At 41.1% G+C, this 25,812-nt stretch overlaps 1 protein-coding gene across 5 annotated transcripts in view; it reads right to left on the minus strand.

Annotated features, from left to right (window-relative positions):
- The window catches only part of GCDH (glutaryl-CoA dehydrogenase), a 220,253-nt gene that overhangs the window by 93,637 nt on the left and 100,804 nt on the right, over window positions 1–25,812 (minus strand). For all 5 annotated transcript variants that reach the window (XM_085600632.1, XM_085600630.1, XM_085600633.1 and 2 more), the window contains 2 exons: window positions 5,590–5,652; window positions 4,749–4,919 (listed from right to left, as the gene is read on the minus strand). In XM_085600632.1, the coding sequence (XP_085456758.1) occupies window positions 4,749–4,919; window positions 5,590–5,652 (234 nt within the window). The remainder of the gene's footprint in view (window positions 1–4,748; window positions 4,920–5,589; window positions 5,653–25,812) is intronic.

Genomic DNA, 25,812 nt, shown 5'->3' on the forward strand with positions numbered 1-25,812 from the left:
TTTGTGCTTACGCTTTTCCCCCGATACCCCTGATACCGAGGGTCATACGCAAGATGAAGTTGGAGGGCGTCGTCTCATCTTGATTGCACCCAGATGGCCACGCCAATACTGGTTTCAGGAGCTCCTATTGCTATCACAGGACCAGCCGATCCGTCTTCACCCGACGCCCACAATGCTGTCAAGGAACAGAGGTCAGGTTCTCCACCCGGACCCTCAGTCCCTACATTTACACGCATGGCTCCTGACTTCTTAGAGTTTAAGGACCTGGATATCCCTCAAGACTGTAGGGATATATTAACAAAATCACGAGCTCAGAGCACGATAAAAACTTACCGTCTAAAATGGAAACGGTTTTGCTGCTGGTGTGAAGCAAACCAGGTGCACCCGGTGGACGATCCTGCAGAAAAGATCCTTCCTTACTTGTTACACCTGGCAAGATCTGGACTTTCTTTCCCTTCAGTCAAGGTCCACTTAGCTGCACTTTCCAGATTCAGAAGGGGTGCTCATGGCCCTTCTCTTTGTTAATCCTCTTTAATTAAACAGTTTATGAAAGGACTATTCCGAGAGTTTCCTCCGGTCAGACTTCCGCCACCGGAATCGGAACTCAACACAGTCTTAATGCAATTAATGAAGCATCCATTCGAGCCCATCCACAAGGCTGACCTAAAATTCCTTACCTGGAAGGTTGCTTTACTTCTGGCTTTAACATCAGCTCGACGAGTGAGTGAAATTCAGGCGTTTACTGTAAAGGAACCTTTTCTACACTTCACTCAAGACTACGTGCACCTCCGAACTAATCCAACGTTTATCCCTAAGGTGCCTTCACAGTTTCATCTTAATGAACCAGTGACGTTAAAAACTTTCTTTCCTAATCCATCCACCCCAGTGGAACGAGCCTTACATTCTCTCGATATCAAGAGATGTCTTAAATTCTATCTTCTGAAAACAAAGAACCTTAGAAAGTCCGATCAATTATTCGTGGCTTATGGCCAAACTACTCTGGGAAAGGCGGTTACAAAATCCACCATTGCCAGATGGATAGCATCTACAATACTTTTCTGCCATGACAAGGCTCACAGGCCTTTGTTGAGGAAACCCAAGGCCCATTCCACAAGGACAGTAGCAGCGTCTACAGCATTGTTTGCTGGTGTGACTCTAGAAAATATCTGCCGTGCTGCGACATGGAAAAATGTCCACACTTTTACCAGACATTACTGCCTCCAATCTACGCATCGTGATGATGCAGCAGTTGGGCAAGCTGTACTACGACATCTGTTTCTTTGAGATACCTTCAGGTACCCTTTTTTCATATTTTAATATGTAAGATGTTGATATCTTTAGTATAACAATGCAATGTGTTACAATAATGATTTGCTTTCCTTTTTACATGCTTTTTCTCTTTATAGATTACATATTTCGAATTTTAAGATCTTTTCTTATACCTCTTGTTAACAAGCTGTGGATGCAATTAGGGAGTATCAGCACTAGTCTCCCGCCATCCGCAAACGACTGTATACTTGGTATACTGCTCGCTATTCTGATTCAGGCATGTGAATCTATGAAAGATACCCCAATACTGGATAAGAAAACAAGTTACTTACCTGTAACTACAGTTATCCAGTATTGGTATCTTTCATAGATTCACATGCACACACCCTCCTCCCCTATATAATTTAGGACGTTCACTTCCCACTTGTGCTACGAAAATCTGAGGAGAACTGGCTCTGCTGAGAGGGTTCTAGAAGGGTGCTGGTGTCTGATTGGTTGTTACCAAATTCTTGGTTCTTTTTGCATAATGAGGTAGATAGGCTGCTAAGATACAGGCTTTTGGCCTTTTCTTTGGGCCTACTACTACTACTAGCATTTTGGCACTACTTTTTTATTTACCGGGGACTCCCGCCTCGGCGACGGGGAATGATTCAGGCATGTGAATCTATGAAAGATACCAATACTGGATAACTGTAGTTACAGGTAAGTAACTTGTTTTCATATTGATATCACTTGTATTAATATTAAGGATGTTACTATTAAAACATTAGCATATGCGGATGATATTCTTTTTATTTATTAGCACTCAAGAATCCTCATTCCCTCCATTAATAGATATTATTTCATTATATTTGCAGGTTTCAGGTTATGAATTAAATGCTAACAAAACAGAATTTTTTCCTTTAAATTCTCTTTGTACACCTGAAAAGTTACCTTTACAGGAAATAATTTGGCAAAGGGATGAAATTAAATACCTCGGGATCCAGTGTACTAGTTCTGTAAAAAAAACAATCACATTAAATTGCTAATGTTTTGTAAACTATTTTAAAGAAAGATTCTTCAAATGGTCTGCACTACATCTGTCATGGTGGGAAAAATTGACTCAATAAAAATGGTAATTGCCCCCAAAATCTTCTATTCCCTAGCTATGATTCCCAGTTAATTTCCTATACAGTTTTATAAGACAATTGATCGACATTTTTCTCAATTTCTTTGGAATAATAAAACATCTCGTATAGGTTACAAAAAATAAAAATAGCTAAATGTAATGGAGGGCTTGGTGTCCCTGATTTCTTTAATTATCATAAAGTGTTTATATTAAAACAAAGTTCTCTTTGGTTTAATCATTCCCACCTTCATAATCTCCCTACCTGGCTTCTTATAGAAAAGAATTTGATAAAGCCATTCCCCTTACATACCTTATTAACGATGTCTAATGAATCAATATTGCTTAAGAATTCTACTATTTTGAAATCTACAAAGTTAATCTTTTGTGGTTTAGATGCTCTTTTCCTATCAACTATTTCCTATTCTTTTGATATGTCATTATGGCATAATCCTAAATTAAAATTATCTCGATCAGTAAAATATTTGAATTCCTGGATCAAAGCTGGTATTTTTTACTTAAAGGATATTTACCATAATAATAATTTCTTATTATTTAATGAAATATGTCATAAATGTAGCTTATCCTTCTGATCTATTTTAAAATTAAATTTTATGTAATTCTCTTCTAGATTCCTTTCCTAATAATTCCCCAATAAAAATTACTTCAGATTCCACAATTTATATTCATGCAGTATCTTCATCTCATGCCGTCTCATTAATTAATAAACACCTGAATACTTTTCGAGGTAACAATATTGAGTTGATTTAATCATTTTGGAATGATGAACTTTCAACATCTTTCTCTCATGATATATGGAAGAAAATATGGTTAAATAATATTTCCGGTTGGTTACCTGTATCACTATATCAAACAAATTCTTGTATTGTTTTTAACTGCTTATGGACTCCGTTAACGTCATTTCAAGCTAAGCTTTTACCCAATTTGAATTGTTGGCATTGTAAATTATATCCAGGCACGTTAAAACATATGATTTTTTATGTAATTTTGTTCATTCATTTTGGAAGGAAGTTTGGGATGTCATAAAAAAAATTACATTTTTCTGAAACGCTTTAATTTAATATTTTGATTTGCAAATCCAGTGCTCTTTCTACAAAATAGTCTGATTTAAACTGTAAACTATTAATTTTTTTATTGTTGGCTGCTTTAAAGTATATTACTGCATGTTGGAAAGATGTATCTTTACTATCGTGTCATGTTTGGTGGACATGGATTATTTTTACTTGAAGAGGTGCTAATTTATCTTTGTCTGGCATTGTACATAATAGTCCTTCATATCATTTATTTTGGCAACCGATTGATGATTATATTGCTTCTTACCTATAGTTTTATTTTCTCTATTAATTATAAATGGTGTCATATAATAACATTATTTTCTGTTTCTCCCCTTCCTTTTATAATTTGTTATTCTTCTCACTATATTGTACCTCTTATTTTCATATTTATTGTTCTTGATAGACAGATTCTTCAAGGTACTTTTATCGGTACTCTTTTCTGTATTGTCCTTGTTTATCACAAAATCCAATAAATTATTTTGAACACATAGGATATGAGAATGGATAGGGATACCCTCACCCCTAGCACTCAAGGGGTGACCCACAGAGACCCCCCACCCAGGGGCAAAAAAGCACACGAAAATAAATCATACGCAGTACTCCCACAGGACCCAACACGGGCCCTCGTGTAAGGTACTGCACTATTCAAGTACGAGCCATACCGCAGGACCAGGCAAGCTTCAATTGATGAAGTGTGTGTAGTCCCAAAGCAAAGTACTATGGAGCGGACGCTAATATACTTGTGGGGCGGGGGGTACCGGGGGGGGGGGGGGAATTGGCATCAGGCAGCTGTTGGGCATCTTGCCAAGGTACTGATCATGCCACCCATTCTAGAATTTAAAACTTTTTAATAAATAACATCAACCATAAAAAAACTTAATTGTGGCCTTGGAAGCGGGATTTTGGTAGGGAAACTAGAATTTCAAACTCTCAGGCAGGATCTAAATGAACCAAATGGATTCATCTTCTTTCTCATACAAATGCCACAATATAGGAATTGGGAGTTATGCATATTCATACCCTCCATGAGTAACAATGCAGTCCATATATATATTCTACCCTCAGAGGACATAATAGTGAGAATATATAAGCTGTTCACATATTTCTTTAAGAAAATAATACATCGTCACTGCACTAATAACAACCAAATGCAACCATACTCAACTGATTGATGGATATCCCAGCACTGCATTAAAATGATGCCCATGTGCGTGGGTGAACAAAAGCAGTAGAAAGAACTATACAAATATAGATAAACTAACAGCCCACCACAGGACGGAAAACATTTCCTCCCTCACCTAACTTGGGGAGATATTTCTGCTTCTGCTCTTCCGTTCCATAGGCATAAATCGGGTGCATGACCAGGGAGGACTGGACGCTCATCACTGATCGGTAGCTACTGTCCACTCTCTCGACTTCCCGGGCAAGTAAACCGTAGGCGACATACGAGGTCCCAGCACATCCATACCCTTAAAGTAAAGGAACAAAGGAAAAACAAAAGGAATCAGCCCTTAAGACATATTTTTACATACAACAGTTAGAGCTGTTCTCTTTTCACAGTGATGTGGTAAGAAAATGTTACGCCATGGTTGCGGTGATTTCCGCCCGTTAGAATGAGTATCTGCTCCTAGATGCAAAGGAAGATTTGGTGATCTCCTTACGTTGATGATCTCTTACTAGGTACACCCTAAGTAACTGTTTTCTCGCAATGCTGTCATGGTCTGGCAAGCTAAGCCTAAAGTAATCTTCTCCTCCTGTGGTATGATGTGACGTGCTCCACTTCTACAAACTAACAGTTGAGTGGTTGTAGTCATTTAGTTGAGTGGTGGGCTGACGTAGTCTGGATGCTTTTTTCAACCCCAGGAATATCATGGGACCCTAGAGGAAATTTACTAGGTTGTTTGCATTCCTCTAATGATGTAGCGAGCACCTACCAATAATGGCTATAGTGCTTGTCTGGTTCACCGACTTGGCAGTCACCCACAAGTGATTATCTCTACTATTGACGTTTGCAGCTTACGTCTTCTGGGTACAGACAGACCATTGCCCGATGGACAAAGGGACTGCCTTTTCCCCTCTGCTTAACAACTATGAAGTCTCCACTTGGAAATATCTGTTTTCATTTGTAATATGTCTTACCTTTAATGGTGGATCCTAAGACTCCAAGCTCGCCAAGTTCAGAAATGATATCACGATGAAAGACTGAAATATTTAATAAAACACAAATTAAAAAACATTTTCCCACAATGTAAAACATTACAATTTATGGACAGGCATATGGACCACAAGAGATGGAACAAGGATGTACTTTTAAGTACTCACCCAGATATTCATAAAAGGCAGACTTTTTCGGTGTACTGGTGGATTCCTAGTTCATATTTGTTTTTTTAAAATATTGTTTTCAAATATAATATCTAACTACAGACATATGCAACGCATTCAGAGGAATAAAGATGTACTTTTAAGTACTCACACTCATATTTGTAAAAGGACTATTCCGTGTACTTGTGGCATCCTAGATCACATTTAAAAAGTCTTGTTTTCAAATATAATATCTAATTATAAAACATGCACAGTTAGTTATGATTTGTTTTTATATCTGCCAGCCCAACTGAACTAACATTTTAGAGTAAAAATTAATGGAGGACAAGAAGCAATAATACATCTCACAGTAAAAAAGTGCAAACTGACCCTGACTATTTAAGAACTTTAACTTTTAAGAATAATAGAGCTACTATCAAAACACCAGTGGGGCAGTGGAGTTTAACACTACTTCTTGATCAAAAAGAAGGGCTCAGATTCGGAGTTACAAACCCAAAAGAGTGAACTAGTGAGTAAAAAAGGAATTCAGGATGTTGGTGCTTCGTCAAATTCCCCCCCACACACACACTTTAGTTGGGGGAAAGAACGTGTGCTCTAGGAGGTATATTTTCATGTCAAAATTTGCGAAAACAGGATTTTTAGAGGGGGGGGGGGGGGGTCAGAGTTAGCAGAATCATTACTAGTAAAGAGTACTTCCCTTTGGCCAGAAGACTACCTCCAGGGCTTTTTTCAAATGATCGGCGGTAGAACCAGCTTTTCTTTGCAGAACAGGAGTTTTCATTGACCCATATTTAAATGACTAACCTGTCAAGGCTTTTAGGGCTAGATGACTAAGCCTTTTTGCAGTCCCAATGTGATTTCCAGACTCACAGGATTTGAAGCTACAAAAGTACCATTTCTAATCAAGATCAAGATCAAGAAAAACTTTATTCGGTTTAAAAAAAACCAAAACCATGAAAGCAACAACATCAGATTACAAATTTACACAGGGAAAATGTTAAAAAGAAAAACAACGGGACATATTATATTTCATCCAAGCCCAATTGTTTTCCGAAGTTTAAATTTTTTTTTAAAAAAGCTTAAAATTACGGTAACAGTTAGAACAGTATCCATTCGTTGAAATTCTAAAAAAGCTGGACGACATTTGTTTAATTTCAGTTCTTTGAGGAATTGTATAATGAACTGCCTACGAGGTAGAGTATAGAATTCACAAAAAAATAAAATATGAATATCTGATTGGAACGATGAGTCATCACACGGACAGAGGGGCAGATTAAACGACCATAAGTTCATTTCTGGCAAGGTCAGGAGTCTAAACATAATATTTAATCTAAAACGAGTCAAGAGAAATTTATCATAATTAGACAACGGCAAAGTTAAGTAAGGCTGTATTTTAGAATGAGTTAACAGACAGAGGTGCAAAGTTACTGACTTTTTCTTCGCTTCCTCTTGTCTTCTTATGTCTTCGAGGTATTCCATACATAGCTTAGACAATAGGTTTCTAGATATACTAACCATTGAAAGTGGGTATTCATAATATTGTTGGCATCCAATATTAACCATAAAGTTCTTGACATAATTTAGCCAATCAGATCTACCCACATTATCCAGGGTTAAAACATCCTGTAGGATGGCCCGATTCATAACACACTTCCTTGTTGTCCATACCCTATGCCACAAAAGTATTGGTTGAATTCTGATCGTATCAGATATATAAGATAAGCCCAATTCAGTGTGACATATGTATGTCGCGACACTTTGAGGGACTGTCAGGATGTACCTCAAGAACCTATTCTCAGCTTTTTGAATTAAGTCAATATTGGAATACCCCCACAGAGCCGAGCCATACATAGCTACCGAGGTGCATGTAGCTTTATATATTGTTAAAATTTCTTTTGTCGGTTTCTTACCCAGTTTTTTAATAAAGTTTTTCAGGGCCATTATAGTTTTTTGGAACAAAAAGGTTCTGGCCTTAACCGCACTAGACCATGCCCCAGTGTCATGGAACAAGACTCCAAGATAAGAAAAAGTAGGGACAATTTCCAGAGGAACGTTATTCAAAAACATTCTTTTTTTCTGCTTTCCAGGACCATTACCACAGTACATAGAGAAGGTTTTACTGCAATTCACCTTCAAGTCTATTCTAGACATAAAGGTCTCAAATGATTTGACCAGATTTTGTAGTGCCATGGGGGTACGGGCCATCAGGACCGCATCATCCGCAGACAGGAGCGCAGGGACAGACCTCCTCCCGACCTTAGGCATGACCCCACACTCCTGCAATAGGTGGCACTCCAAACCATTTATGTAAAGCAAGAATAGGAAGGGGGCCAGGACGCAGCCCTGGCGCACACCCCGACCCACGTCAAACCTTCTAGTGCACTGACCCCCAATACCATAACGGACCGATGCTGTGGCCCCAGAATATAGGTCTTTAAGAAAGCAGACAATGGGATCTTCCACACCCATTTCTTTCAAGATTGCCCATAACTTGGCATGTGATACACAATCGAACGCCGAAGAAAGGTCCACGAACGTGAGATACAGACGTTCGCCCTTTATCCTTATATACTTTGATTGAAGGATCATTAAATTTAGACATTGTTCGATTGTGCCAATGCCCTTTTGGAATCCATATTGCAAATCACTCATCAAATCATTTTCCTCGATCCAGCTTTGTAATCTTGCCAGGACGATTCTCCCCAGGATTTTTATGGATGAGTCCAGGAGGGAGATGGGTCTATAACAGGCACAACTTTGTCTGTCTCCCTTCTTGTAAATGGGTACAATGATCGAGGTGAGCCAGGACGGATTTAGGCCCCTTTCTAGTGCCGCATTAAAAACCTGTACCAGCAATGGGCCCCAGACCTCAATATTTGCTTTAAACAGATCTACGGGGATCCCGTCCGGCCCTGCCGCCTTGCCACCCTTCATAGCTTTCAGACCCGCAGTGACTTCCTCCAAGGTCACAATGAGTCGTTCAGTCTCCACATCCACAATAGCCCTTACTGGAGAATCTATACTATGACATGCGTCTTGTGTCTTGTAAAGAGATGAAAAATGCTCCACCCAGTCCTCCTCCGCGATGGCGATCTCTATACGCGCTTTGGAATTATCGTAGAGGAACGGGGTATTTACGTCCCTCCAGAATGCAGATGCATCCTTTAGTTGTGATGCTTCACATAAAGCTACCAGGGCCTCTTTTTTAATAGTATTTTTCCTATTTTTTAAGGCTTCGTTATATTTTTTCCTACAGCCTCTTATTTCTGTGGGATTTCGAGGTGTCCTATGAATTGCGCGTTTAAGGTCGGTAAGAGACTGGGTACAAAGATTGTCAAACCAACTTTTCTTACCCTTAGTCCTCTTCCTAACCTCCACCCACAGATTATCCTTTATTGTGGAAGCTATTATATTAAAATGCTCAATTATCAACTCATTGTTAGACTTTTCATCCAAACAGGTGGAGAAACTGTTTGGGCAAGCGTTCAACAGCTTACCCAAAAACATTTCCGGGACCACCTTACTCCACTTAAAGTTATAGCCATTCTGTTTACCTAAGACTACGTCGGGGACAGTGCACGTGGTGGGTACATCTTCAAGCCGATTGAAAAAAGGGTTTTCAACCTCCATTATTTGGGGCAGATGATCACTTAATGGTAGGTCCAAAATGTTTGAGTTAAGAATCTTGTAATTACAATTATTTGAGACGATAATAAAATCAATTGTAGACTGAGCTCCTCTACCAATAAATGTAGGGACAAAGGCAGTAGGTTTCAGCGCAATTTCATTTACATAACCCAAGTCATACATAAACAGTATGTCATTTAATAAATCCCCAAGCAAGGAATGGTTAAAATGAGATGGATTTGTCTCCTGCTCGATTGTTAAACCGCAGATGCCCTGATTACCCCTAGGGCAGAGTTGTGAGAAAGTGGCTCTGTATATACTGTTCCCTAATAGGTACAGGGTGTACAGAGTCCACAGTCCCCCAGAGGCTGATAGAGGTCAAAGTTAGGTATGACCTTACTCTCAAAAGTGGTAGCTTGGTCGAGCAGTAAGGCAGTACCAGAGGACAGTGTAAAGCATTTATTGTACACACTCAGTCAGCAAATGGTTTCACACACTCAATAACTGAACTCTAGGCCAATGATTTATATATATAAAATATATGCTTGTTTTATTTTTAGAACCACAAAGGGGATAAAAATATACTTTCTCAGAATGAGAGGTTGCATATAAATACTTTTTATCTTAAGCAATGAGTTTTTGTAAACAGTCACAGTTGGTTGCAATAAACAATCCTATTTCATAAACATCACAATGCATTGAGCTCAATGGTACATTCAGGTTATTTGTAATAAATTACTTTTCAGATTACTTTTGGAATTCCAGGTCTGGCTCCTAGAACCAGCCTTGGGTCAGTATTCAGAATCAAGTGATGAAAGTCGACTTAATAACTGTAATGATTTTTAAATAATATTTAGCTATTTCAAAAGTGAGCACTTAGAAAATATTTCAAAGAAAACATTCAATGGATCTCTATGGCAAGAAATTCACATTGCAGGTAGAGTACTTTATCGTTACTTTAGTAATCCAGGACTGGGTGCCTGGACCCAGGACTGGGGTCCTTATCAAAAACAGGTAAGCAATTTCGTTTGCAGAAATGGTACGATTTTAAAAGAATATTTCAAATTTGCAAAAATAGACACTTAGAAGAAATTTCACAGAAAAGCAGACAATGGTTTCCTATGGGAGAAAAATGAGTTAGAGGTAAGTATAGTTGTGAGTACTTTTCAGGGTCAGGGCTGGGCGCCAAGATCCAGCACTGGGAGCTCACCCAGGAACAGGTGAGTAAATTCGTTTTTGTCACTTGGCTGATTTTTGGTGAATTTTTACAGTTTTGAAAAGTTCACACTTAGAAGATTTTTGAAGAAAAAGCCAGTCAATGTTACCCTATGAGGAAAATGAAGTTAGCGGTTTAAGGGTAAGTACTCGACTGGCAGAGTTGAAATTCCGGGCATAGACTCAGGGGTCCCCCAGTGTCAGGTAGGTACAGTTGGTTCACCCTCAGCGGTTTCCGGCCGGCCGGGTGCAGAGTGAGTTAGGCCCAATGTTATCCTATGAGGGATAGGGGGGCCTTAGTTGGTGGCTGCTGTCTGGCAAGCCACGCGTCTGTGGGAGCTGGGCTCCTGGTCACTTACTCAGGGCAAGTGGGGAAGTAAGTTAGTGTAGAGAGTGCACTGCCAGGGCCACTCGGGCGGCTGGGTGCAGGGTGCTTTTGAGCCTTCGGGCGCTCAATGGAAATCAATGGGAATGTTCCGGTTTGGAAAAAGGCTGCAGGCTCGGGGACGAGGATGTTTCCGGTGCCACCACCACTTCGAGGGGTAAGTTGGGTAGTTGTAGGTTAGGTGGGTACCCCGGGATTGGGCACAGGGGGCCGCAGGGCGCCGGGTGCAGGGGTGCCTTTTGACGTCGGGAATCTTACCCTCTGGTTGATCGCGGCTGGGGTGGCACTCGGTTCTGAGGCTGCAGGCTTCGTCCAGGATGTCGAGGGGGGTCCTTGGGTGCCGGACTCGGGGTCACAGTCGCCGTGGGGTCGTCCTCAGGGTCTTTGTCCACTCCGGCACTGGCCAGGCTTGGCTGGTGCAGAGTGTGTTGGGTCCGCGGTTCCGGGCTGCTGCCAGGAGTTAGGAATAGGTTTCTCGAGTAGAGCCTCTACTCATGGGAGTCCCAGGGAATCAGAGTTCAAAGGTAGCCAGGTCCTCCGGGGTTTTTGAGGTTGCTGGCCACAAGAGATGCCGCGCTGGAGCAGGAGCAGGTTCGAGGGTCGACAGGCCGGTAGGGCTGGGGCCAAAGCAGTTGGTGTCTTCCTCTTTTTAGCAGCTGCAGGGCAGGTCTTTTTTCTTCTTGCTCTTCTTGTAGGTTTCTATCTGGAATCTGGGGAAGGAAGGTTCAGGGGGCCCCTAAATACTAGATTTAGGGGCGTTACAGGTAGGTGAAGGCCAGGGACCAATGGGTCCTTGTCCTGGGGTGGGTACACCCCCTATCCTGCCTCTCTCCTGTGGGAGGAGGGCAGTAGCCTAATCCTGATAGGGTAGGGCCTCCCATCTTCAAGATGGCGAGAGCCCGGAGATGTGCTTCACCTCGCCTCCCCCACCTGAGGGGTGGGGTGGGCAGGCTGGCACATCCCCTGTCCTTGTATGGGGTTTCCGGCCAAGCTTCCTGCCAGAGTGGGGGGTTGCAGTGGCCTGGGGAAACTCCAACTGGCGGCATGCCTTTGAAGCTTCCCTTTGCTCATCCTGGGGGAGGAGATTTCTCACCTCACCCAGGATGTGCATTGCTGCAGGCCCGGGAGAGCAGGGGCTCTCCCACCCAGGGGTCCAGCAACGTGTCTGCTGTGTGGCAGCCTGGGCAGCCTCAGAGCAGACGTGGATTGTAGGTTAGCTGTAAGGGGGCATCTCTAAGATGCCCTCTGGGGTGCTTAGTACATTAAATCCCACACTGGCATCAGTGTGGGTTTAATGTGCTGAGAAGTTTGATACCAAACTTACCAGTCTTCAGTGTTGCCATTATGGTGCTGTGGAGCTCGTGTTTGACGAGCTCTCAGCACCATGTACTTGTAAAAGGCAGCACTGTACTTACAGTGCCCAGGAATGGACCTGGGTACTGTAGGGGCACAGGGCTCCTGCTCCTGTGCCCACACCATAGGCATAAGGCACCCAGCCAGAGGGGTGGCTGACATATGCCTTGGCAGTATAGGTAATGGGCATGGCACACAGAGATGTGTGCCATGTCGACTCTTTGTTTTGTCCTGCACCCAGACACTCAGCCTGCAAAGGCAGTGTGTGTGTGTAAGGGTACAGGGCCTCTAAGGGTGGCACAATGAGTGCTGCAGCCCTTAGAGGCCTTCCCTGGTCACAGGGCCCTGGGTACCTAGGGTACCATTTACCAGGGGCTGACATGTGGCCAGGGTTTGCCAATTGGGAGTTTGTGTGTTTTAAGGAAGGAACATAGGCCCTGGGCACCTGATTGGCAGGAGCCCAGGGCACAACAAGGAAAAGTGCATCAGCTATTAGGCAAAAAAAGGGGGGGTTACTGCAACAGAAACCCACTTTCTCACAAGAGTTTACAATTAAAATCCCCTCCCCATAAGATCATGAGCTCCCTGCCAATTTTATCTGTTTCATGTTGTATATCCTCCCTCAGCATTATTAAGATGCTAGGGATTTCTTTCCTAGGAATATTGTTATAAAAATTTATAAGAACGATACTAAACCCCTTCTTGTTTCTTAGGGTAATTAGTTGATAAAAATTAGTTTTAGGGGTAAACTGAATCTTAGCGCATTTAAGCTGATTCGAAACCAGGGTGAGTAAACCACCCTTGGCTCTTCCATGTTGGCTACCCTCTGCCGGAGTAAAAAAACTTTTGTAACCATTAAAGTGTACTGGATCTATAGACCAGGTTTCCTGAAAGGCCATTATATCATGTCCTTCTGTGACAGTTTCCCAAGATGGGTTATTTATTCTCTCCTTTAGACCTGCCACATTCCAAAAAAGGAATGTGCAGGTTTTCCTTATTTCGTTGACCCCAAGGTCACATCGGTGTCCTTTATCCATTGCCTTTCCAGTTAGCTTATGGCGAAAGCCTTCGTTATTTCCCCCATCCTTAACATCGAATATACTTACTACCTTGCAACAATTTGTCCCAGTATCAGTATTGGTCGCACTGAGAACAGTTTGTATTTGTAAACTGCCCTCAATGGAGACCAGTGGCCTCAGTACATCTATATTTTCACTAACAATGTTGGCAGGCCCCCCTAATGCTAGCGATGGTCTATCGCGGGTATCCTTCTTGTGTCAATCCACACAATCAAGGCCCGTAAAGACCTCAAACTGATTATAGGTTGGTATATTATAAGCAAATGGGACCATGCCTCTGTTAGCCCACAGGAAGTTGTCACCATAGTTCGGGCCTCTCATGCAAGGAAAGCGCTGCCTAGAATGGGAATTAGAAAAGTTAACTGGTTGCAACAGTGGGGTCCGACTGAGATCATGCCTTTTTGCCTCATGGTTCTTGCGACGTTGGGCTAGAACATATGGGTAAAAATAATTTAGTTAATGAGTGGAAATGGAGTCATTGCTACTTGGATCAAACCAGTCCCCAATGTGCCTAACGGCTCTATGATCTTTAAAATTTACAATGATCACATCTCCTGTTTTATCTTTGGGGCGGGCCCCCACCCAGTTGCAACGCCTAACGTGTAAAATTTCCCCATTTATGTGGGCGGGCAAAGGTCTATTATTGCTCAGCCAATAAATGACTTTATTCCTTAGAGCTTGATGATCTTCCTTGTTTTCAGAGGAGAGCTCCGGGACGCCCGCCATAACAATCACATAGGTGGCAGATCCGGGGGTAAATCTACAGTACTATAAGGATGCCAAGTTTTATTACTTGTAATTCCTACCTCCCTGTCCTTGTTGGCCTTAATAGCCTTATGTTGTGAGGGTACTGGGTTTCCTTCCAAATTCAGGTTAACCATTGTTAAATCTCCTGCTTTACTATGAGGTTTCGTCGACGGACTTTTTTTATCGGCAAGGGGGCGGTTGTCTCCTTGGTTTGAGAAGGACAAGATTGAGTTTGACTACTCTGGGTAGGTTTAAAAGTGGTCACAGAACATGATGGGGCTGGTGTTAGAACTGTCGAAGCTTTTACAGAGGTTTTACTAGGGATCATATTGCCTAAGTTACTCGCCAAGCCAGAAAGTGAAGATGAGTTTTCTTCTACTTTCTTCTCAATCAGGTCCAGGTGCGTATTAATCATCATAATTTTTTCAAAGAGGGGCTGCATTGAAAGTTTAACCAGGTGCTCAATTTTTCCCAAGAGGTCCCCCTCGTTGATAGCGTGGCAGATAGCCTCTCGGGGACTTGATGGATCATTCGCGATCCTCAAAGTTGGATATAAGTTCCTCTGAGAGTTTTCTGTTTGCTGCTCTAACGGTGGACCTCCCCCTCTTTGTTTGCGATTAACTTTATGTGAGGACGTATCTTTTGAGGAAGAGGAAGACGCAGGAGAAAATCCCGGATAATATGATGACCCCCTCCATCACTGCTGGCAGAAAAACTTGGCAAGAACTCGCAGTATTTTTCAGGCGTACTGAAGGGATGATCATCCAAACAAGGACTAGCCAGGAGATCCCCCACATCCTCCACAACCCCGGAATTAGGTAAATCTATGTGATCTACAGAGAGAGTAATGGGGTTGATCGATATAGGTATCACTGTCCCTATGTCCCCCGTAGAGGAACCCTTTTTATGTTTAGTGGTTGCTACTTTAATTTGGTTTTCCTTCTTCCTATGTCTCCGGAGTGCTTTTTTAAATTTTCGTGCCGATTTTACGGGTAACGAGGCCAGTTCAGAATCTACCTTAGGGTTGGCTGATTGAGCTACATGTGTTTTATCATGCACCTGAGCTATAGTGAGTGCAAAATTTCCAACATTAGTAATGGAATCAGTGGGCGCGTGTATGTCTACCGGGGTGAGAGACAACTCTTCAGATAATATGGTGTGGGCATCCTTTCCCAGGGAGGCTCTTCTGGCTGTCCCTTGGAGGCTCCCATCCCAGTGTTTGCAGGCAGCGACAGGGGTCACAAACTGCAATCTCCCTAATGAATATTAATTAAGACAGACTGTTCTGCACCCTCCTGGGAATAGTGATTTTGCAAACTGACCTAATATAATATGAGTTAGTTCCCAAAAATCAGATTCCATTTGCAAAAGGTTTGTGCGCAACTTTGCGACAGCTTTTTGAGAATGGAATCTTTGTACATTTGGCACCTTTTTAAAAAAAATGTTTTTTTATATAACGCAAACTAGACCCGAGACATCGGGTATCAGAGCGCTTTACATGAGCGCCAGTTTCATTATAGATGGACACATTCATTTTTGATAAGCACGGGGAGATTAAGTGATTTGCCCAGAATCACAGGATGTTGAGCGTCGTTGCCCAGACTCTAATCCGGTTCCCCAGCTTTGAGGTCGACCACTCTAGCCGTAAGGCTACATCCTTTTGTTAAAGAAAAGTTGATGATGGTTGCCTGTCAAAGTATCAAACTTTTTTTAAAATTTGACTTACAGATATATTGAATCCAGACTACTAAAATGTTTTATGGTGAAGGTATGAATTTATAGCTAGGTATTCACATCAGCATACCTTGGCACGTACATTGTCAAGGTACGTAAATGTCTAATTAAGAAAATTACATTTATAGTTACCTATTACATTTCTCTTGACAATTTAGAGGAAGTCAGTATTCTGGAGTCAATATTTTTGTAGGCAAAAATGAAATAACTCAATAAAGTAGTCACACACACATATGATGTTAGACCTTCTCCGTGATCTTGCTCTTCTTCTCAATGTCAGAAAATCAACACAAGAGCCAATACGGTATATACAGTGTATGATTGGAGCTGGACAAAGGAAAAGGGTGTCTCTATCGCAAGAGTTGTGTCTTTCTATTGGGCGGAAAGGTCTTCAACTTTGTCGGACCTAGTCTTCTGTGCAGTCTGTTCTGGGCTCCATGGCTTTGGGCATTTCTCTCGTCTGGGATTCCTCTCAACATACAAAATGTCTGCCGATTTGTGAGAAGTCAGGGGATTGGTTTGACAAAATGAATGTATTCAGGTACTTGCTTTGCGGTCTCTGAGGTGGTGGTGACAGAGAATTAATCTACTTGCTAGAGTCACTTTCTGTTCTCAAGTACCATCTTAAACAACTGTGAACTGCTGGGGAGCTCACATGTACAATATTACTGTCCAGGAGTCTAAGGGTTTGTAGTCTCCCCTAGGAAAAAAATATCATATCAATATGCTGCAGATCAGTGTGAGTCATCCAGCCCTGAAAAAGTCCTTAAAGTTAGCAAGGCCTTCACTTTTCTTCTGCAGACAGACCTTCAAGGCAATTCACAAAGGTAATTTACACTTGTGAGTAATTTACATGTGTAACTTACTTTTACACTTTTGAGTAGCTTTCTTTTGGTGTTCTCAAAACCCAAATGTGAAGTTACTCAAAAGAGTAGACTTACAAGTCTTTAGAACTTTAAAAAGGGGGCAGAGCCAAACGTGCATGTGTAAATTACTACTGTCAAAAAAAGAAATAGTAGTAATTCCAGCACCACACATGGCCAACCACTGGTACTGTGACACCCGCCCAGAAAAAATAATGGAGGAAGGAACTTAAAATAAAAACCCATAGGAAATAAAGTTATATTAAATTATTTAAAAGTTAAGAATATAAATAAATATAATTTAATGTTAAAAAAATCTAAAAATAAGACATTTATTAGTTATAAAATATATTTAAATTAATAAATTAACATAACATTTGTTAATTACATTACCTTTAATACTTGTATTACAGATTATTAAACATTAAGGTAATACTGCTGTAGCTTTTTTATTTTATTCGAGACTATAAACATGTAAATGTTCTTATATTAATATTTAAAGTAAAAATATTTGTACTAATTCTAAAGTTTAATAAACTTTTTTTAATGTTCCTTATAATCTAGCACGGGGATATCTCTACATTGACTGTAGAGTCACTCTATGGTAAAGCATAGGGAAAAGTAAAAATGTGTATTTAACTCAAAAGAATAGTAAAAATATTGGCAAATAATATTTTGTATGTTGAATAGTAATGTCAATTAATTGTATGTACTTATTTCAAATGTAGAACAACATAAAGTTCTAACTTAATTTTGAATTACATCAATTTCTAAACTTTAAATTAAACAATAAATTCCTACCTGAAATTAAAAAATAAATGTATTATTATGCATTAATAATTATTACAAGTGATGTATAGAATTAATTAAAATACATTTAATTTAATTATATTTTATTAAAGAATGTCACATTAATATATAAATGAAAAAGGGTGTTAAAATGGATAATACAAACGTTTTGTGTGCAGTTTTTTTAAAAACATTAAAATAGATTTATTTACATTCTTAACTATTTTAAATACTTTAACATAATTTCCTTTGGGGTTTATTTTAATTCTCTACCTCCATTATTTCCTATGGAGGGTGTTGAATGACCAATGACTGGCCATGTTTGGCAATGGACTTACTCCTGCCTGGAGCTGGACTACGTTACTAATGTTTTGGGTCCCTTTATGGCAACACTAACTAAGGAAGGACAGTTTGTGACCAACAATGGGCTAAATCTTTTGTAGGTGGGGTGCATGTTCCCTTAAAGCCCACCCTAAACCGCTCCTTATTCCTCCCTGAAAAAAACCCTCCCATTTGGTAGTATGAATGTCTCTTTTTTCCAGCCACTCCCTCTGATCGCTCTTACAGTTACTGTTAGTAGTAAATGTACGTGTGCGAGGATCTCCCCCAACAGTTTCTCCTTTCAACAGTGCCCACCCGCGGTCACTAAGAGGAAATCTCCCTATAGGACATTTCCTCCGCATGAGGAGAAACTGTTCAGACTTACGAGACTTCAAGGAAGAATGGGGAGAGGAGTTGGCCTAACGGCTAGGGCCTCGAATCAGGGGACCAGGGTTCGAGTCTCGGCAATGACGTTGAACATCCTGTGATTCTGGGCAAATCACTTAATCTCCCTGTGCCTAACAAAAAATGAATGTGTCCTCATGTCATGCAATTGGTGCTATGTAAAACGCTCTGATACCCGAGATTCGGGTCAAGTTTGCTCTATATAAAACTCAGTAAAAAAAATAAAAAACCAAAGAAGGTCACGGAGAGACTCAAAGAAAAGGAATACCCCACAAAGATCATTCAACAGGCACAGAAAAGAGCATGGAATACTCCAGCAGCATTGCTTGACACCAATAAAAAGGAAGTGACTGACTCACTGATATGCGTTACGACATATAATTCCTGTTTCAGCATAGTCAAGCGAATAATAAAAAGAAAACTGAAGGGTTCTTAGATCAAATAACCTTACCTACAAGCCTCCACTTCTTCCTTTTAGAAAAAACAAAAGCATCAGGGATTTGTTGGTTCACAGTACAACCTGATCAGCAACTGACTCTTTGGAACCAAACATGTTTCATGAGACATTACCCCTGTGGCTCGTGTACAGCATGTCCATTTACCAGACAATCCAAATACATCGACCTGGGACTCCCTACCCCACACGAACAGAGACAGCATAAAAATTGCAACAGCAATAACGAGATATATATACTATCACGTGCCCCTGTAATTTTTTATATATAGAGATGACTGCAAGAAAAATCTAAATCAGGATTAATGAACACTATAAGATGCAAGAGATCCTCCACCAAATTGACAGCACAGTTCCTGGAAAAAGGACACACTGACATGGATGTAAATGGACTAAAGTCAAGAAAAATGTCCCCCTTTTGGCACATATACACTTCTACACACTCATTCACATGTAGAGACAATCAGTCACCAGAACAAGACACCAAAGTCTAAACCCAATCAGATAATCACATGAATAATATCCATGTATTATATTAAAATTGACAATGTAATTTCGACACGATAGCAAATATTATGCAAAAGAATAAAAAAGTTTAAAACACAAATAAATATTCAGTACAATAATTGCTCAACAGTAAAATACAATAAAAAACAATACACAATAATAAAAAAACAAAAAGGTAGGGAGAGCATGTAAGAAAGTTATTTTGATCCAGAGACTAGTACGAGGCTTTTATGCTCGTTGAGAGAGAAACAAAAAGGAAATAATTCTTAATGAGATGTCGATATTTGAGAAATGGACTATGTGATTGAAGTAATTCTGCTTCAGCTGTCCTTCATTTGGAATTGAAAAAATAGAAAAGGAATACATTGAAACGACTTTATTTATAAAGACTATACTTTCCTAAATTCGGATTTTTATGTCACAAGACTACAGGCTGGCAGATCTATGGGTCAATTGTAATACGACTTTACAGAATGACCTTTATCCTTTGACACGATGGTGCAAGGACCTCTGAATACCTATTAATGTGGTTGTATCGTCCAACTGAAAAGATTGTACATTCATTCTACGGGAGATTGTTATATTTGTCCTGAAGAAGGTGGTCCTTAATTTCTTGACTTCCACCGAAACGCGTCAACGCAAGGCTTAGAAGGCAGACTATAGATTGTAGTGACATTTGTTCTCCGGAGAATCAAGAAGGTGTATAACTGTTTAGGGGAACAGCTGATCTGGATCTAATGTCTTCCTATTCCAGTGGATAAGAAAATAACTTTCTTACATGCTCTCCCTACCTTTTTGTTTTTTTATTATTGTGTATTGTTTTTTATTGTCTTTTACTGTTGAGCAATTATTGTACTGATTATTCATTTGTGTTTTAAACTTTTTTATTCTTTTGTATAATATTTGCTATTGTGTCGAAATTACATTGTCAATTTTAATAAAATACATGGATATTATTCATGTGATTATCTGATTGGGTTTAGACTTTGGTGTCTTGTTCTGGTGACTGATTGTCTCTACATGTGAATGAGTGTGTAGAAGTGTATATGTGCCAAAAGGGGGACATTTTTCTTGACTTTAGTCTATTTGGTGCTCTACCCCCTTTTGTGGTATTGGGCCCCTCTCCTTTATTTTATAATATGGATGTAAATTGGACAATAAATAGAAAGAATGGACAATATCAGGGCCCTGACAAAGAAACTACTGACCAAGGAACAACGCAGGGTGTACAATCCAAAGACCAACACATCTGGATTGAATGATGAAATCCCATGGGGACAAATGAGATACTAACCGATATAAACCCCGGTATACATATACCAAGTTTGATATATGTGTTACTGTTTAAATAGACTACCAGGCAAATAGGGAATCACTCACCAGGAGCATTCCAAACTAAATACACTGCTTCTGGATACACTGACTGGATGGACCTTAACAAAATAGTATATACCTATTTAGGATCCTAATAAATGAGGACTATGTAGGTACATACTTCACCTTAGGACTTCTATAGGATGTATTTCGCCTATGTCCAATATTGTCCCCATGTCTTTACTTTCCCACACGATCCAGCCCCCAACATAATGACTGTAATTAGTCTAACCTAATAGAAAACTCCAATGTAGTGTCCAATATGTATAACATAACATAACAGGTGTATTTGTAAAGCGCACGATTACCCGTACGTGTCTTGGCGCTGAATAACAGATGTTTATTGTTACCCAACTCAATGGTACTCATTTTATCGACCTCAGATGGATGAGAGGCTGAGTGAACCCACCGGGATATGAACCTGTGACCATGAGGTCAAAAACAGGCCCCTGCAGTGGCTGCTTTAGTCCACTGAGCTAACAGACCCAGCTATGTCAATTATACCTATATGATGCATTTCACCTATGACAATAGTGTGCACCTGACTAAACCTCCCCGCATCCTCTAGCTTCTAGTGCCAAGCTTCCATTTAAGAACACGAGTCTCCTATTACACCTACAAGGAGGGGTCCTACTAATGACCGTAGTACTCTTGTGCCTTTTTTCATTTATTCACACTCTATAGCACTTTAACTTACGCTTCTAACATTCTGCTATTAAACCAACATTAGAAATCTAATAGGCATTTGCGTAACTGCTGACCTTTTTTGGCCCCAGCTGTCCTTATCACCTTAATGCCACAGTTATTGATCTGCCCCGTACGCATGCCTAGTATTATTAAATAATAACCATTGTTCTGGTGTTTAAATAAAGTTGTGCTATACAACATACTCTGACTCCTACTCGGACACCTTTATACACTTTAACTACATTTCCCATTAAGCAACGGGCTCCAGATGCAGTCCAACTCTACGTAGAACGCAGGCCTACACTGCCCACCGATCATGTGGTGCGGCACAGACCTGCAGTTACAGACCAACGTGGCTACAAAAATACCTGGTGCCTCCCGACTCTTTACCATCGTAAGCCGGGAGACACGGAGGGCAGCTTAGTCTATTTGCCGGGGCTGTTCCCTTGACGAAGTAAGTGAGACCTGACCGGACTCGACCAGTCTGTTTACAGCCGCTCGCAACCCAGGAGGTAAGATTCTATCGGCACTCCGGCTCTAATTTATGCCACTTCTATCCCTTCCCCAAACACCTCTACCAACAGTGTTTGACTATAGGGAGGCCCACCCTCGCTCCCGAGGTGCCTGAACATTCAATACATTTGGGTATTTGCCACACACCATGGTGTTCGCTTTAGTATGGGAGGTGTGTTTACTTCCTTACCTTATACATAACACTTGAGAACCGAATATCGAACTAAAATTACTGAAGTAATTAATATATTGTTCCATTACAGAAGACCCACACTACTCGTGTAGCTGAATGAATGAATGAACTGAGTCATGATAAGAATTACATGTTTACCGTTACTAAGATGGATATACACATGTGATTAGAATGATTGTCTGCAACAGAGACATGGTTTTAAACCGGGATACAGTGGGTTGTATATGCTTCCTTTTGAATTACAGTTTGTATACATGTCTTCAACCTGCACAAATGTAATGAGTGAACCCGACAATACACCTGCCATAAAGTTTCTATTGCAGGTGATTTGTAGCAACAACTACTAACGGGCAAGTACTATTACTGCCCCTTCACATTTACGTGACATTAATCTACCAGATGTGAATATGACCTATTTACCAGGGAGGCATTGTTCTGATACCCTGATAAAAGCCCCGGACCTTGATAAGCCTTAGAGTAGGGCTGAAATATGCTGGTCTAAAAATAAGGGTCATAGGAACATAATAGTCCACATTACCCGTGTGTTATTATTTTAGTCTCCCCACCAGCTCCACTAATAAAGGGATACCTAGGAGAAGGTGAGGGATGTTGATCTCTAGTTAAGCCCCCTGGTCACCCATCTATTAAGTGCTCCCTGAAATACGGTTGAAACCACTCTGACCTCTAGGAGTCAGGGTGAACCCGATGATGAAGCATGACACCACTAGGGTGAGTGAGGGTTATATATCAAAAGGATTTTTCCTTCCTTGCACAAGTCATGCAGAGCTAGCATACCCACGAGGGGTGACCATCCACCCCCCTATACTGTGTCCTGTGCATTTTAGGCAAAATCCCCCTTTAACTCTGGTGGGATACTTTTTTGTTATACTGCGAGTTCATTCTTCACCCCGTCAAATGTTCCTCTGGGAGCAGTGTTTGATGATGATTTTCTCAATGGCAAATCAGCTATGCCAATGATGACAGTTGAGATTTGCGAGGGCCTCCCTGTTTTTTGATGTAGTATATTGCAATCATGTCGTCCGTCTTCAATAGAACAGTCTTGTTGCAAATCTGTGTAGAAGAATGTTCTGATTCAATCTGTTAATGAGAACTTTCTGAGTTCTATTTGGACTGCTTTAACTCAAAGAAATTGCTATGCTTTTTCTGATGCCATCCCATTCAAGTATCTTTTTTTAAATTTCTTTTTATTGCAATTTTTAACATTTCCAACCATAAAAGAAGACCACATTTACCACAATCATGAGTCACATTTCCCCCATGCATTGTACCCCCTCCGAGTCCAAATGATGCTAGGATAGGAAGCCAGGTGTTGCAGATTAATTTGCATTAATCATATGCCTAAACTATTTTATGCGGATTCATTAATCTGCATATCGTCCGGTAAGGCCCTTATCTATCTGGTAAGGTCTCCGTGCATCTAGGCATCTTGAATTACGAGACTGTCTAGATGCACTCCACACCCTTCAAGTGAGGCATCTGTGGTGCTAGTTACCTGTTGTTGAGGGTCTACAAACAATAAGCCCAGTGACACGTTCTTGTTGTTCTACCAACAAGCACGCACAAAGCCTTCATGTCCCACAATTTCATGATTTTGTTTTACTGATAAATGACCTGGCTGTGATAAAGGGGAAGGGGTCTATGAAATGCCATGACCTTCTCCTGCTTGTGATAGTTTTTGCATATACTGAAGGTTAATCCCACCCCTAAGAAGGGTTGGAATTTCTGCCGGCAGAGATGTGATTTTTTGGCATTGACTGTCAACCTTAACTTGTACAATAGTGACATGGTGCTTTGAGTGTGTGCTAAGCATTGCTGGTAACTGCTGTGCTTTTTTCATTCAGTTGTCCAGATACGCAAAGGCATAAATGAAGTTGTATTTCATATCTGGTGTGATAACCACTACACATCTCTTAGGGCTTTTGTGACACTTTCTAGTAGAAAACTTAAAAGCTGGTACTATCCCTTGGGGACTCCAAATAAAGAACGTCCCGGTCATTTTTACCGAGGACCCAGTCAGTATACAAGAAAGGGTTCAGTTACATCAGCACGAAGTGTAGCAGAGGCCAGATGGTCCATACGATGGAAACGGCCCAAAGGATTTGTAAGAAGGAAGTGGAAGAAATTGAAGAACAACTGCAATCGATAAAAGACAGTCATACTGTGTCTGAAGCTAAGACACTTTTAGACAAAATCGCCAAGGAGATAGCAACGTTCAAAGATCACACCATCAATTTTAAGATCAATAAATTTGAAAAGGACAGAAAGGCCTTTAACATCGAGATAGTTTATCCATATCTCAAAGACGATTTTTCCACCAGACCTGAATCCACCAGGTTCCTGTCAGGCTACCAAGGTAGATCGAAGAAGAAGTTTCTGACTTTCTCTCACACTTCATCATCTGAATCTACAGCGGACTCAGACCCAGGCAAAGGCCGCTCCAATAGGAATCAACAGAAGAGGCCTTTTTTAGGACAAGGCCAACAGCAAGCCTGTGGCAGATTCAAACCCCAACAACGGGAGAGGACAACACGGAGACAACACTACAAATCCTGGACAAATCGCCGATCATGAACTTAACAAACAGATGCCTGTCAAAAGAAGAAATAGATGTGCTTGAATTTGGTCTCTCTTACGTCCCTGGAGTCATATTGGATTTTACTAGGGTCAAGATGGAAGTCATGGAGCTCTTTCGAAAAATTCGATTAGGATCCTTTTTCAAAGATAGAGACAACACAATGCAAATGGAAGCTTCAGGATTATACGGAACAGATCCACCTTTTGCCCTCCACCGCACAGTATCCCCAGAGATATTATGGGCCATATGTAGGTAAATGTATTTTACCGATTCATAAATACCAATTTTTACCGAATCGGTATTTATGAATCGGTAAGTTATATGTAGGTAATCATTCGGTAATAATTACCGATTCGGTAACAATCGGTATTCAAGAATCGGAATTTACCGATTCGGTAAATACCGAAGTGTTATTTACCGAATCGGTAAATACCGAAGTGGTATTTACCGAATCGGTAAATACCGAATCGGTAGTTACCGAATCGGAAATACAAAAACACATGACTGGATGAATCAGCCAATCCTGTGCAACCAAACCCCACCCAACCAGGAAGTGGCCACACCCAGGCAGGTGCACACAATCATCAGACTCTGGAGAGGCTGGGAGTGCAGAGGAGAGGCAGCGAGCCAGTGCCTGATTGTGCAGCTCAAACTCACAATGTCCAGCCAGGAGACACAGAGAGATGGAGGGGAAAGGAGGAGAAAGCAGAAATTTAGCACTAAGGAACTGCAGGTACTAGTGGAGGAGGTGGTCAAGCAGCACCAGAAGCTGTTTGGGAAGCAGTCCCTGCAAGTGCCTGAGTCGGAGAAGCGTAACATATGGCTGGGAATCCAGGCGCAGGTCAATGCTATTGGAGTGACCCCCAGGGACACTGAGGTGCTGAAAAAGCGCTGGTACGACCTAAGGATCGTCACGAAGAGGAAGATGGGGGAACTGCAGAAGGAGGCCAGCCGGACAGGAGGTGGAAGGAACAGGGCACCTGCCCTTACCGAACTGGAGGAGCTGGTGGAGTCCACAATAGCGCCCGAGAGTGTCGTGGGGCTTGGGGATGCCGACAGCTCTCCCAGAGCCGCCACCCAACAAGGTAAGACGCATGCACAGCAATGTTGCCCCCCCTACCCCTATCCCACATCCCCAATTGTGAAATGAGTATCCCACTCCAGTCCATGTGTTAGTGCATACTGGCAATGCATTATG

This window comes from Triturus cristatus, chromosome 4_2 (genome assembly GCF_964204655.1).
Source record: "Triturus cristatus chromosome 4_2, aTriCri1.1, whole genome shotgun sequence".
In the NCBI taxonomy this organism is placed as follows: domain Eukaryota; kingdom Metazoa; phylum Chordata; class Amphibia; order Caudata; family Salamandridae; genus Triturus; species Triturus cristatus.